Source organism: Habropoda laboriosa, unplaced genomic scaffold (assembly GCF_001263275.1).
Source record: "Habropoda laboriosa isolate 0110345459 unplaced genomic scaffold, ASM126327v1 scaffold57, whole genome shotgun sequence".
Classification (NCBI taxonomy): domain Eukaryota; kingdom Metazoa; phylum Arthropoda; class Insecta; order Hymenoptera; family Apidae; genus Habropoda; species Habropoda laboriosa.
In genome coordinates this window covers 3,901,820-3,916,105 of record NW_017100229.1, presented here as the reverse complement: position 1 = coordinate 3,916,105, position 14,286 = coordinate 3,901,820, and the positions used below count along the sequence as shown (strand labels likewise).

At 46.5% G+C, this 14,286-nt stretch overlaps 1 protein-coding gene across 1 annotated transcript in view; it reads right to left on the bottom strand.

Moving 5' to 3' along the window:
- Positions 1–565: 565 nt before the first annotated feature.
- Positions 566–14,286, bottom strand: part of LOC108571430 (protein turtle-like) — a 115,335-nt gene continuing 101,614 nt past the window's right edge. Inside the window, exons 3-7 of the mRNA XM_017933469.1 lie at positions 8,759–8,969; positions 6,908–6,970; positions 5,200–5,350; positions 4,150–4,298; positions 566–666 (exon numbers count right to left, since the gene is read on the bottom strand). Of these exons, the coding sequence (XP_017788958.1) occupies positions 566–666; positions 4,150–4,298; positions 5,200–5,350; positions 6,908–6,970; positions 8,759–8,969 (675 nt within the window). The remainder of the gene's footprint in view (positions 667–4,149; positions 4,299–5,199; positions 5,351–6,907; positions 6,971–8,758; positions 8,970–14,286) is intronic.

The following is a 14,286-nucleotide window of genomic DNA, read 5'->3' as shown; positions in this document are numbered from 1 at the left end:
ATTGGATTTTCTGCAGATATTTCAGCATCCACGATACTCAGAGTGCACAGGAATCATCAAACGAATCGTTCACACACACACACACACACACACATTTTTGAAACGGACATCGCACATGGTCGATCGAAAATTGCCAGAGAGATAGACGTAGGAATAGTTTATCTGTGATAGATTTGGCGGTAAAAACGTACGTGTGCAAAGTCGAGCTCCGCTTCCACGTCACTGCGTCCATCACACAGGCCAGAATCCACTGTACTTTGTCCATTCAGCTCTACCGTTCCTTTCTCTCGAAAACGTGAAAAGTCCCTGACAATTTCACGGTACACAGCAATTCACGTTGCAGAAATTCCCCCGGATCCGAATACCGGGGGACGTTTCTTCCTATCGCCACCGTGACTTCCACCGCGATCTCTAAATCGTTCGCGTTTTACCTTTAGACGATTTTCCTTCTGCACTCCTCGTATGTGTGTGTGTGCACGTGATACCTGTGACCCTCTGGCTAACGAAAGGAGCTCGAGCAAATTCAACGGGTTCCTCGAAGTTGTACGATTCACCAGGAGACTGCTCACCTTAGCAGATTCGAGACCACCAGAGTGAAGGTCGCCAGTAAAATAGTGGGCGCGACGCCACAGCTTCCGCCGTGTTGCATGGCCGCTGGATGTTCACCTGTAACAAAAGAAACCTTTGCTCCACTTTCCACCGTCCACAGTTCTCATTTATTCCTAACTGTATTGGGTCATTTCACAAGTTAAATACCCTTTAACCTCACCGGGGATTACAAGCCACAACGTTTCAAATATGAAAAGATTGATTGAAAAAACAACGTTTCCTCGTTGTACCGTAATTATCTCAACTTCTGAAGCGTGGTATCCGGCGATTTATTCGAACAATTCCTCTACCGTCGCCATATCGGCAGTAATAATAATTACCACAATTGACGCAGTGGACAGACACGTCATTGAAAACCGCAGAACGCACGCGTGAAAGATGAGAGCATCTACCCGTCGAAACGGTCAATTGTTACGAAAGCCAAGTTCCCCCCTGAAACGACCCAGTATATCCACATGAGCTACCATTCCAATATTCCCCGCCGTAACGAATAACTATCGCAACAACGCCAGACGTAGGCAGCCGTCGGAGCATCCTAAAGCAGAGGCCAGCAGGAGCAGCGAGGCGGCGTTAATCACCAACTATCCAGCTGGGGCCAGGTTACCTCGCCGATTTCCATACATACATTTCATATATCCAGACAAATGTTAACGGTGTATCGGCTACGGTGTACGCAACATCCGCGCCGGTAATAAAGATAATCACGAGCGTGTGCACACACAGTGAGAGGAGGGGGTTTCTCGCGTGTTCCCCCGTAGACACCGTGAATTTACGAGCGAATCGGAAATCTCTATTCCGCGCGCCAGGCCTATATTCCAGGTGTCCGGTGTTGGTTTGCGCGTGTACGCGACACGCGACTAAACAGGAATCCAAAACGACGCCCGCTCGTCGTTCGAAAAACGACGCCGTCCGTCGTCGATCCCTCGCGCGCGCCCGTAGCCGTGTAATTGCGTTAATGCGCGGATAGTGCGCTCCGCTACGCATAATCCGCGCGCGACCATGCCAGGTTTATCGCGAAATAATTGAAATTTGCGGTCAATTTTGCCGAGTAATCAGCTGTGTTTGAAATAACGTTCGATGCCGCCCCCCTCTCCTTCACTATCCCACGGTGCCAGGCCGATTGTAAATTAATTATGCAGACGAACTGTGCTGCATTAATTTTCATCCGGCATCCCGGTATACCACGTTTTGCTCACTAGCCCCAATCGTTTTACCACCCAACGCCTCTACATGCTCTTCGCTACTCTAACTGCGACACACAGGGTTCCTGGAACACCGTTCAAACACATGCCCGCTCAATTGTTTCCTCTGGTATCGTACATGCCGGAGAATCGCTACCGAAAGTATGCCCCACTGAAATCCGCTAATGGAATCGCGCCTCTGCGCGCTGATCTTTGTCCGGCGGATCAGCATAATGAGATTTTTAGAAACGTCGAAAGAATTCTAAAGATTTGTTAAAAATTTCAAAAAATTATACATGACAAATTTCCCACTTCTCCCGGATATTTCCACGGTATCTCGCCACCGGCGGAAACCACTGAAATTTTCGTGCAATAAAATCGAGTCTAACTATCGATTCGACTTTCCTCCCATCGCCAATTACTCCCCGCACGCCCAGCTTTCGGTGCAATTTCGCGATGAACGCCCTGCCAATCTAGAACCGCGACCACAGCAACGAGTTACGTGGTACAACAGTAGGGGGTGTGCGAGAATACGAAGAGAGAGGCGAGTAAGTCGTCAAGTCTACGCGGCGTGACGTGCTTCCAGCTCGGGACTTTCTACACGAATGCGTGGTTTGCTGATGATTGACAGACTGGATTGGTGAACTTGCCGCGCAAGATATTGCATGTGTTATCGCCGAGTGTTGTCGGCTGACAATAGATCAAAAGCAAAGTGTACGCGTGAGGAAGGGTGGAGAAGGAGAGGGCGAGTGGTTGCCGCAGCCCCAATATACGAGCCTGTCAAACTTTACGACGAGGGATTTCGATGCTTGATGAATGAACACGCCGCGCGCGCCCGTCCCTTTTGCCCGCCTCGCACTTCAGGAGCTTCTCTCCACGCGCCATTCAAGTTGCATCCACGCGATACGACGACAGCCATTGTCGGGGAATTTGTCGAACAATCGTGGATGTAAAGGACAGGACGACACGTCTTCGACGTCCGAAATGGTCGTAGGGTATGTTTCATGATTTTCGAGGTGTCAGACGTGCCTGTCCCGTTACGCTACACACAGTTCCGGCCGAATAAAATTTATACCGAGTTCGTTCTTTCAAGTTCCTGCCAACCCCTGACATCACGATCGAGTGCTCGTTTATCGATTCTACTCGTCGAACGTTTTATTCGCGGCGAATGTTAAAAGGCACCGTGTATCTCTCCGTTTAAGATCTATCAAATTCGTCTGATTCCGAGGAACGAAGGTGTGTCTTTTCAAGTATTTTCAAATAATTCGACTGTGAGACTGTAAACGTTGCAGGTTCCTTTTAATTATTCTCTTTTCGTCGTGAAAAAGCTTTCTCGAAAGCAAATAATGTGTCACGAAACGCGACAGACAGACGAAATTACGGGGAGCATTAGGGTGTCCGCGATTTAGCCGACACGGAAGACCCGTCGCTGATTTTTCCGCGCGGTTCCTCCTCTGAAATACGTTTGCTCGCGACGTTTATGGAAAGGCGTGTGCATGACGTAGCCATACTGAGCGATTCGCGTATATCTCGATGGTGAAATATAAAAATAAATCGAGGGGCATCAAATTTCCGTGGATCCGGATAAAACGCGAACCAATAAATGAAAAGTGAGGGAGAGAAAAGCCTCGGTCCCGTAGTTAGATATTCATGGATGTTCGTTTTTATCCCTCCCTTCTGCGCGATATACCAAAATTATTCACGTTTCACCGAACCTACGTTAATCAGCTTAATGATAATTAATGGAAACAATTCGAAATACCTTGTAATAACCGTGATTATTAATCCGGAAGCTTCGACGGGCTGTTAATAAATTCTAGTGTATTTTACCGAGCTGGCGACCTCGATGAACTCGTAACCCCAATATGTTAACCCCTTGACAATTCGTTCTGGAATCCAGTCAAAGACGTACTCGTCGTGCTGCGATAAAATAACGAAGAAGAAAAAAAAGGAAGGAATCCACAGAAAACTTTCTATGCAATAATAAACGATGAGGTCTCCAAGTAGTCTCTTCTCTCACAATGACCACTTGCCAGAGTCATCAAACCGTGAAAGGGTTAACAAACCGTACAGTGTACCCGTTCAAACAAAGAGAGAAAGAAAAGAAGAAAAAAAAAAAAGAAGAGAAAGGGAAGAACAATCGTCACGAGGTTCTTTCAGCCAGGATAAGCGGTGTTACAAGAAGAGTGTGGATCAATATTAAGAAACTTGTGTGTCACGGCGCAGCTACGCCTGGGCGCAAGACTGATCGTCGCTCGACTCCCGAAGAAATTAAGTTAAGCCGTGACGGCGGACGTCACCGGTCGAGGAGGAGAGAAATAAAGAGGGTTCTCGAATGGGGAATAAAAAGGGCTCTTACCATTCAGCACGTGGACCATTACGCTGGCTGGATTCGCGTTGCTGGGAATGCAGGTGTAATTTCCGCTGTCGGTCAATCTGGCCTGTGTCACCAGAAGTCTGCTCGTCGTGCCGCTCTCCGTCTTCTCCGTCTCCAAGGAGACCCCGCCCCTGCGGTGAACGCTGAATTATCAAAGATACTTTGCTGCTATTCACCAGAGCACACTTTGCATTACGTTTGTTGGTTAGTTTCTAAAGGCGTGACGAGTCGCGTAACGTGACCAAGTGTACGTTACGCGAGAACGTCGGGATGCACCGAGACACGGATGTCGCGTTATCGTCTTTCGTCCTTTCTAACGACCGTGTTTGCCTTACCGGCGTTGTTCTATTAGGTCTATTAGGTTGTTACGTATGAAACAGCTGATTTATACAATTTTTGGAATATTTTTTTTCATGTGCTACCTGGAAGATTGAAGTTAGCTAGAGGGAGCACAATCGGTGATTTTATTAGACGGCAGATTGCGTACGAAAGTGACCATTTTTTGGTTCGAGGACTTCCTCATATCTAGAAATTGACCAATTTTCAGCCGTCAAGAAGTTTATTAACCAAACTGAAGTGAAAAGCGTTGTATTAAAATTACAATCGATTCATCTGCAACAACCTAACATTTGCAGAAAGTACACTCTCTTATACATATACAACACTGTGTACGTATTTTCTAGACCATTGAGAATTTGGGAAGAAAGTCGTTGAAACAGAAGTTGAACGCGTATTTCCCTTCGAACGGTATCGACAGATCGGAAAATCTGTTAGCCGAGCTATTTGCAAGTGGTAGAAATTTTCAACGACTATCGTCGAAAGGACGAAAGTGCTCGGTGCATCCTCTACAGGATGTAATAATCGTAACGCAGGCAATCGAACGGAAGCGCGAGAGAGAGTTGCTTTTATTTCTTTGCCCGTGTCTCGGTGTCGCGCGCGAAAATAGATAGAAGAGTGCACGGAGGAAGTGGAGAGTTGAGAAGGGCGTTTAACGGAGAGAGAACTCGAGAACTTGATTCTCGTGGCTTGTACCTGGGACTGTCGAAATCCACCACAGCTACGCCGTGATGCCACAAAACGCTGCTGGGCGGTGTACTTTGCACATTAACGGTGCACGTGAGGCTTATCGTGCTGCCCTTCTTCACGTAGACGTCTTCCGGACCCAGGATTCTCGCCTGAGCGGCTGCAACACGCATAGAAAATCGGCCGCTTAAACATTCTGCCCTTGGTGACCTGCTTAAATTTCGTTTATTCGTTTGCTCCCTTTCTTTTCTCAATTTTCACGGGGAAAACGTTGCGTGGAAAACTGTCTCGTGAATCTTGCAGCATCCCTTTAAGCGTGCCTCGAAGCGACATCGAAGCCGAAACAGAGGACGACTGCGCGTTTAAAAATTTATCGTGCAATGTTTGGTGCAGATCTCGTCTGTCTCGTGTGTGTGAATTTTTCTCTCAAAATGGAGGATCGAATATTAATTTTATTCTCGAGAATATCGCTGTAAGTTTCGGCGAATAACGGAATTATGGACAGCAAGTTACGTATTACATATCGTGTTCCAAATATCGTTCGACACTCGTGTTCTTCGGTTTCGCAGGATCTTCTGTGAAATTAGCAACAAAACATTCCGGGAATTGTGCACAATTACCGGGGGAATTGTAACTTAATATTGGTAGGGTGAATCACAAGATCCGATATCAGGAAATTGTAGTGAGCCAACTCAAATTCCGCGTGTGTAATACCCTATGCAAACGCCGGGAGGCGTGTATTCGCCAATTCCGGCCGGCGGTGGTCGTGCTCGTGACTAACATACGAAACGAATCCCGCGCAACTTTTAATGGAACTTGGGAAGTTCAGGTGGTCGAAAACAGAAAGGAAGAACCGCGAAGGTTTCTCCAAACATACGTTGTTCCCGTGAATATTTCCATTTCGCGGGAAAGTAGAATCAGTCTGTTACGAGTCAGAGGAAAAATGTTATCACGACTGACAGAGAATCACAGCCGTGCCAAACGTCACGGTACCATTTCTTCATCTTCTTCCCCTTAAACATTACGTCTATTCTATTGCTGTATGTTAAAAGTTCAAATACACGATCATTCCACCTTCGTCACGCATATACATACATATATATCTCAGCGAGAGAGAAAAAATGCGGTTCCAAGTGATTAAGCAGCGCGGTAAATAACGGAATATCAGAGCAACAGAGGAGACAACGAAGTGGAATTTCGAACATTCAGCAGAGAGAGAGAGAGAGAGAGGAGAACCAGTCGAGCACACGCGACGTACTCCGCGTGTCACATCGGAAGGCAAGCCCTTCAGGCTCAATTATCGCGCGTATCATAATTCATCGGCAATTAGAAAACCCGTGTCGCAGCGTGTGGCAGCTGATTCCGGGTCACAGCGTGCGACGATCAGCGAAACGGATCTCCGCTACGCTAAAGTCAGCTCTCGACCGGCTCTCCTCCTCCTCCTCCTCCTCCTCTCTCGTAAAACAAAACCGTCCTGTTACGGGGTTGAATTAATTAACGTTAAACGGATGGGACGTGCATGCACTGATAGGGCACGAGCCTGCACACAGACATGCTCTATAGCTAAACACAGAAAGACAGAGTGATAAAGAGGAAGAGAGAGCAAGAGAGAGAGGCACATCGGTGATCTACACACTCGGTCGCAATAAAACGTCTATATAGAGGCAAGTTCAACAGCTTGGAAAAGGAGTTCTCTGTTCTTGCGTGATTCTCTAACCTGAGTTGAACGTCCGGTGAATGGCGTTCGGTGTGATGGTGGTGGCGGGGACAGGGGCACGTTCTGGAATGGGAGGACAGAAAAGATATCGAGTTAATCGATTTCGTCGAGAGATCTACTGTTTCGTGGGTGGTCCGGGGGGGATAGAACTGCCACCGAAAGCATCGTGATGTAGGTTACGTGCTGCACTGTTCTCCCTTTGGATATGTATGTATACGTGTACGTATGCAGCGTGCACCGCTGTTCATTCATGGTGTTCGTGGCCCCCTTTTCTTGCCTACGCTCCTTTCTTTCATCGCGATAACGACAGCTTCGCGACACTTGTAGGGAGCGGGCACATTTATCTTGCGTTACACCGCGAGAATTCATCTTGCTCCATTGGTTCCTAATTTCACAGGGATATACGTAGACGATAGCAGAGACGGTCTGACTAATTTCAGGGTAATTAGTAAGGAATTGAGTTGATTTACAGGAGCTGATAGTTGAGTGTTTTCAATCAGCAGGTTGACTGGAATAAGTTTCGTATCGAATTCTCGGGGTATAAATTAATCGAATCTTTGGAAGAATATCGATTCCAGCCACCTGACGAGCAATTACTATTACGCGCGGCTCGTGATAGGGACAGGTACACGCAGAGGCTACGAACATAATTAATGAACAGCGGTGTTCGTGCACGCGAGCCCTACGGAATCTCGTGAATCGCGGAAACAGTTTACGTGACGGTGCTCAAAGGAGCCGGCTAATTACACGAGTGCATCGTATACATAATTATTCAATCAGGCTGGACAAACCTAGACCTCTAAAAAAATTCCTTGAAAAATACCGCGAGCACGTAGTCGTGTGTAATCAGCGAGATTAGTTATTAAATTATCGAAACAACGAATCGCCGGATTAATCGCGACAGAGCGTAATCATTGATATCGACAAACATTTCGAGCGTTAAATAATAAACGCTCGTTAACGGGTTACACGACGTGAACGCGGGAATAGAAAAGAATGGCGCAACAAACCGAGATGTGTACCTTGTATCGTTGCAATTAGCGTGAAATTACAGCGTAAACGTTCCCATTGAACGAACGATGAAAGTTGACGCGAGGGAAATGCGCGAACGAATAAGCCGTGTAACGCGACGCGTGTTACCATTGTTCGCTAATGCTCCATTGATCCCTTGACGGCGACTTGATCATGCTTAATACGCGAACACAGCACGATCCTCGATAATTCACGAGGACTTTTAATTGACGCTGTAACGTCAACCACTGTTTGTAACCCGAAGTGTTGTCGCGGTGGCGCGCGGTTGCAACGTGCGCTCGACGTTGACAGGGCCATCAATTAGGCGAATTAATTGCGCAACAGAAGTACCAGGAGACGAAATCGAACGGTATCGTACGTGAAAAGCCGTTTCCACGCGGTGAAAGGGGCGGATGATGGTGGTCGAGAAAAATGATGAGAGAAGAAGAAACGATAGGGGGTGTCCGAACCTCTCGAAGATGTTTACGATTTCACGGTGGCAGGCATGCAAGCGGGAAAGCTTTCAGTCCTTTTTCTCATGCTGGTGCTTAGTCAAGGTACCGGAAATGTGTCATTCCTGTTTCACCTATTCTCCATTACGCAGGGTATTTACAGCGATACAAGTGTGATTTTCTATTGATGAAACGATTCATCCTTTCACGTATCTACTTTTTTCTCAATTAACGTTCAATTTTCTAAAATATTTCAAGCTTCTCTCGGTGAGACAGTGGGGCAAAGAAAAGCGAAGCTCGATACAGCTTCAATTTCTCTTCGAGTGTACAGAGAGTCTCGTGAAAGGATTAATCGGTAGGATAACGATAGCACGACTGGTAGCATTACCTTCAACTCTCAACGCGTAGGCTAAATTCATTTTGGGTTCGGTGTTAACCTGGCATTCGTAAACCCCGGTGTCACGTTGCTGAACGTACTCGATCTTCAACGTCCATTCGTTGGATGCTTCCGGGTGCTTCACCGAGAATCTTTCGTCTCCCGTGTATGGGAAGATGGACGACGTGAGTATGTGTAAATCCCTTTGACGTATCCAGGATACCTGAAACCAAAATGGCGTCCGTTGGTCGAACAACGTTGGAATTTCAACGAAAATTCTGGGATCGCCGACTCTGTTCATCTCTAACACATCGTTCCTCGTCGACGTTTAAAGAGGATCGGCGGAGGAGGAGAGGTAGAAGGGATTCTCATGGGTCATGGAGGAAACTTCCTCTTTCACGTGAAACGAAAAGATTTGTAGCAACACCGATCCGACTTGATCGACCTCGTTTCGCTAAGCGACGGTAATTTGTCTCCAGATTTGGTTCGATTATTTTAATTGGCTAAGTTTTATCGTCGGAATTTCTCGGTGAAAATTTGTCAAACGGATCGATCAACGGAACGACGATTATATCGGATCAACGTACGCAACAGAGTGGGTGCAACGTTACAAGGGTATCGGTGGAACTGACTACGTGAAACGTAACGTTTCATACGAATATACATCTGTTAAATCTGTTAACAGTCGAATAATAACATTTCCATTGATCCAATAATCGAATCACCACGTATGCCGTATCAAATTTTCGACGTGGCCCTGCATTAACACCATTATCGCGGCCGCACACGTCATTATACATCAAATCGTAAACGAAACGCTGAATATAATAGAGCACTGTGGTGTATTTGTTAATATTAAGTTACCCTCGGAAGTTCGTGTGTGCTTACATCAATCACTTTTCGTAAAATCCAACACCACGACCCAGTTTTTCCAAGCCCTGAATTTTCCAATAAACACACACTGACAGTATTCTAAAAAAAAAAAAAAAAAAAAAGAAAGCAAAGAAATATTCACCATATTTCAAAAGATCCATTGATCACAATGGCCCAGTTCGAATCTTCCAATAAATACGCTAACTCGAAAAAATATCCTGCATGTTCGAAAAGATCCATTGATCACGGAGAATCACGTACAAGTATATGTATAACGAACGGTGGTAGAAATTCGGGAGATCTTATCGTGGCATATTTGAACGTTTTACCATGGAAATAATTGGTCGAGTTAACGACCGCAATGAATCGACGGAGAGAAGTTCGATAAAATTGAATAAAACGTGGCTACCGATATCTCTATGAAAAATGTCGGCAAAATTTGCCCGTTTCTATCCGCTTATCGAGGGGTTTCAGGGTGATCGTTAAACGTCGCCGCTGTACTCGTTCAACAATTACACAAGTACGTGCCGTCCGCGACGGCTGTTTCCGCGCCGAAAGTCACCCCTCGCGATGGAACCCTTTTCCTGTTGTCGCGCGTTTATGGCTCTGGCAATGGGGCTCGTTAAACGTATGTTCCCCGGCAAGAAGATCTTCTCACCCTCGTTAATTATTCTCGACTGCATCCTTCCGCGACTCACAGGGACCCGTTGAATGGAATCGGAAGGGAGACGCACGGTAGAGTTGAAGAGGAAGGCTCGAGAAGCAGACAGGGAAGAGGAAATGCAATCCTTCAACCAGGAAGGAAAACGTCGAAACATTTCGAATCTCTCTCTTTCTCTTCGGAGAGAGAAATTTTCGACGCTAGTTCCGTTTCACGAGCCTCGCGATTTAATTGAACGTCACATTCTCGCTGGAAGTTTGTCACGGAGAAGTATTCCAGAATTATTCTTAGAAGAGTACAGATCATTGAGAACAAAAAAGAGTACCATCGTAACGATCGTATTACGACTTCTTGAAAATATTCCCTTCGTAAATTCCGAATATTCCGAATAAAATTGAGCCATTTAAATTCAGGCAATCAAATTCTAAAAATCGAAATTCGTCGTCTGTGTTATTCAAGTGGGTCGTTTCGAATAATTCCCGTCCGATTCACAGGAGAATAATCCGTTCTCCCGCGGGAATCGAATTCGAGGTGTGGAATTTTGTTTTCCCACCCAGGAAGTTCCTCTTGCCGGGGAATTCGCGTTATTTTGATACGAATCGAGGCCACGCGTTTCACGCCAGAGATGCTCGACGAATTTATTCTACGAATTCGAGCGGCTGCTGTAACGAGCTTGAACGTCGAGAGGAGGGAAAGGAAAAAGGAAAGGAAAGGATTCCTTTAAGTATAAATTTCAAGCACGACCATCCTTTATCGTCGCGCGAGTCTTTTCCACAAGAGAAAGGAGGAGAGAGAGAGAGAGAGGAGCCAGTTATCATTTCGCGCCTTTTATATCTCGCAGAACCAGCTCCGTAGGGGAAAATTAAATATCCTCGAGAGGTGTTACGCCGATGGGCCAACCTAGGTCGAATCTTCTTCGTAGGTTAGCCACGGACACATCTTACAGTTTCGAACTTGCCTCTCCGCTGTCGAGATTACCACCGATGAGCAAGGGTGTTACGTGCTCTACGTGTTATCGCGAAATTTCGCCTCTATCAAAGTACAACGAGGCGAGAAATCTAGGCGAATAAAAGGAGCCCACGGTTTTCACCGGCTGAGCGTGCCCCGTGAACATTCCGCCGCGTGCCAGCGTTTTAATTACGGAAATATTTTTCCGCTGGAAGGAACCGGCCGGATACAAAAGCTCTCTGGCTGCGTGGTAAACACGGATATTGTTCGAGCTCTATGGAGGAACGTGATGCTGCTCACTGAGTTTCCTCTGTTTTGCAACTGGACTTACGGTTTCATCACATCTGATTCCAAATCTGTGAGATTTTCATCCGATTCTCGAAACTATGTTGTTACACCTTTGAAGCCTTTGAAGCGGGATTTTAATTCTAACTTTTCAAGAATTTGCAAATATTAATTATCAAAGCAAGCTAGAAAGAACTACGTTTCTCTATTCAGATTGGACTAACGAGAAATTACGAAAGGACAAAAGAGACACCCAGTCTACGACCGAAGAAAAGGGGTTAAAGGAACGATAGAGAGTTCCAGTAGAGAGGATAGATGGCTGCGATACCGCGAGGTACGTGAAACATCTCCAAGCTCAATTTACCGGGTGGTAACCAGCGTGAGGGAACTTTCAACGGATCTCTTTCTTCGAGCCAGCAAGATTTACCATTTTCTGCTTAGATCAACCTAAAAGCGAGCTAAAAGAGGAGCTACCTTTTTGTATCACCGCTGTGCATCCCCGTTTCCTATTAATCCCTTCCCACCACCTGGCTTCCTTCGAGAACAACTCAAAGGAGAGCCGGAGAAACACAGAGGAACCTCGAAATCGTATCGAAATTACATGGGTAACCCGGTAATTTCACCAAGAAGATGGTAAAAAAAAAAGCAAAAAAAAACGGGAGAAACCCGAAGAACGAATTTTCCTCGGGACACGAGAAATTTCCTCGAAACGCGGAATATTTCCCTCTTACGCCTCCCTTTAACGCCAATCCTCCTTCCTTCGCGCGGTACGTGCCGGCATTTTCTAAACGACGCAGACGGGACACGACTGTTGCGGCCTCGACACGCAACCCAGTCGCGTTTTCGCGTTTCAAACGTCTTCGTGGACGCGCCAGAGGTAAGAAAATGGAGGCGAAGAGGAACGACGATTTTCCCAGCCTTTCACGGTAATTTCTCCGGATAAAAGGTTTTACACACGGTTGTACGCGACTCGACACAAGGGGGTGTTCAAGGACGCGGAGGCTGGAAACGATGGGAGACGTTGGTAAACTCGATTTACAGACGACTCGATGTAGGTTTCCGCTTATCTAGCCGCTACTACGTTCGAGGCTCTTCTTATTTCGTTCTCGACGCCGGCTTTCGCGGGATCCAACGGCGCAGCCGGGCGTGTCGATGAATTTAGGGGAGACAGATCGGTTTGCCTGAATTTTCTTTCGAGGGCTCCGCGAGGCAGACGCGCGGCAAACATTGACTGACGTGCTGGATGGAAGTGCTAAGGGGTTCGTGTACGATGTTGACGAGGAATGCAATCTTGTTCCCGCTGGAGTTATTTGGTCCCTTTGTTATTAGGAATCACTTCGGAAATGGATGTTTAACGACACGTAATATCGGTACATCGTCCGTACCGTTGGAAGCTGTTCGATGAAGAAAAGTGTTCGCTGTTAGAAAGAAGGAAAGAAGAACTGTTGATCAGAGAAGTCTACCAAAGCCAAGTTTCACTTTGTTCGACAACTTTCTGTCACTTTCCGAGCAGTTTCGTTATTTCATCCTTGAAAAAGTTGCCACTGTTTTCGAACGAGAAGCTTCTCCAAGTAGCTGTCACGGTCTTCCAGATTTTCGATTATCTTTTTGGCTAGCTTCCTCGGGAATAGTTTTAAAGATCGCGTCCCTAACGAGGAAGATACCGGACCGAAGTTAACCTAACCTCGGGAGCCCCTTCGAGCTTAGCGGCATCGTAAATTAATACCAGTGCTTGCCAGACTACTTGCAAAGTAGAGCACGAAATGAAAGTTTCGATCTGATCAAACGCCCGTCACAGAATCCCCCCTAAATCCTCCGACGTGATATAGGAAAGTCAGAGGATTTCGGGCGACGACAAATTATCCACAAGGCTGGAAACGTCAATCACTCTTCTGACTCATGGCGATCATTTTATCGTGGCTTAGCCGTGGTATACACAACCGATAGAAATTAGAGATACCAATTAGCAGGTGGTACCAATTTAATGGCTTCCCGCTCGCTGTCGTTCGTCATCGTCGTTGCAGAGGGAACTGCGTTCGACGTGGGTGTTGCTCGTTGATTATCGTCACCATCGTTATCGTTGTCATTACTTGAATATCCCATCGATTCTAGCTTCACTCTATCCCGCTCCACTGGCTATTATACGTCCTCCTATCTCTCCCGCTCATCTTCTCGCTCGTGCGGTCGTTCATTACCTGGCCATACGTGCCTGCTACTCAGCCAATGGCGAAATAGAGGCCTAACATTTATAACACCCTACATACCATCCGTTAAATTGACACGTTCTATCCAATCGAGACTGCGAGAAAAACGGGAAAATCGACAGAGGATATTTCTTTTCACAAGGTTACGTTAATTTAGCATCTTCACTGACGAACAAATTTGACAATCGAGGAATCTCTGTCGTACACGCTTGCAAGATATTGCGAGATTTATTCTTCCGATTAGCAGGAAACGATCTAATCAGCTCGCGAAGAATTCTCCTCTGTGAAAACACAAGTGTATTACGTCTGGAAGAATCGGGAGGCCGTAATGAAATAATAGCGAACGTAGCGAGCGTCGAGGAAATTGCGCTGTTCGCGCCCCAGACGAGATGAAACGAGACTAATGCCTGGTAATTGGGCGAACTTCAAGAGCGCCAACCTGAAGCGTTCACGGGGGGACAGTTAGGCATGGCACGGGTCCAAATTTCGTGTAGTCTCGTTCAAAAGCCCGGGACTATAGAGTTGAAAGGGAGGCAAAACGAAAAAGCGAGGAAAAGTGAACCAACTAT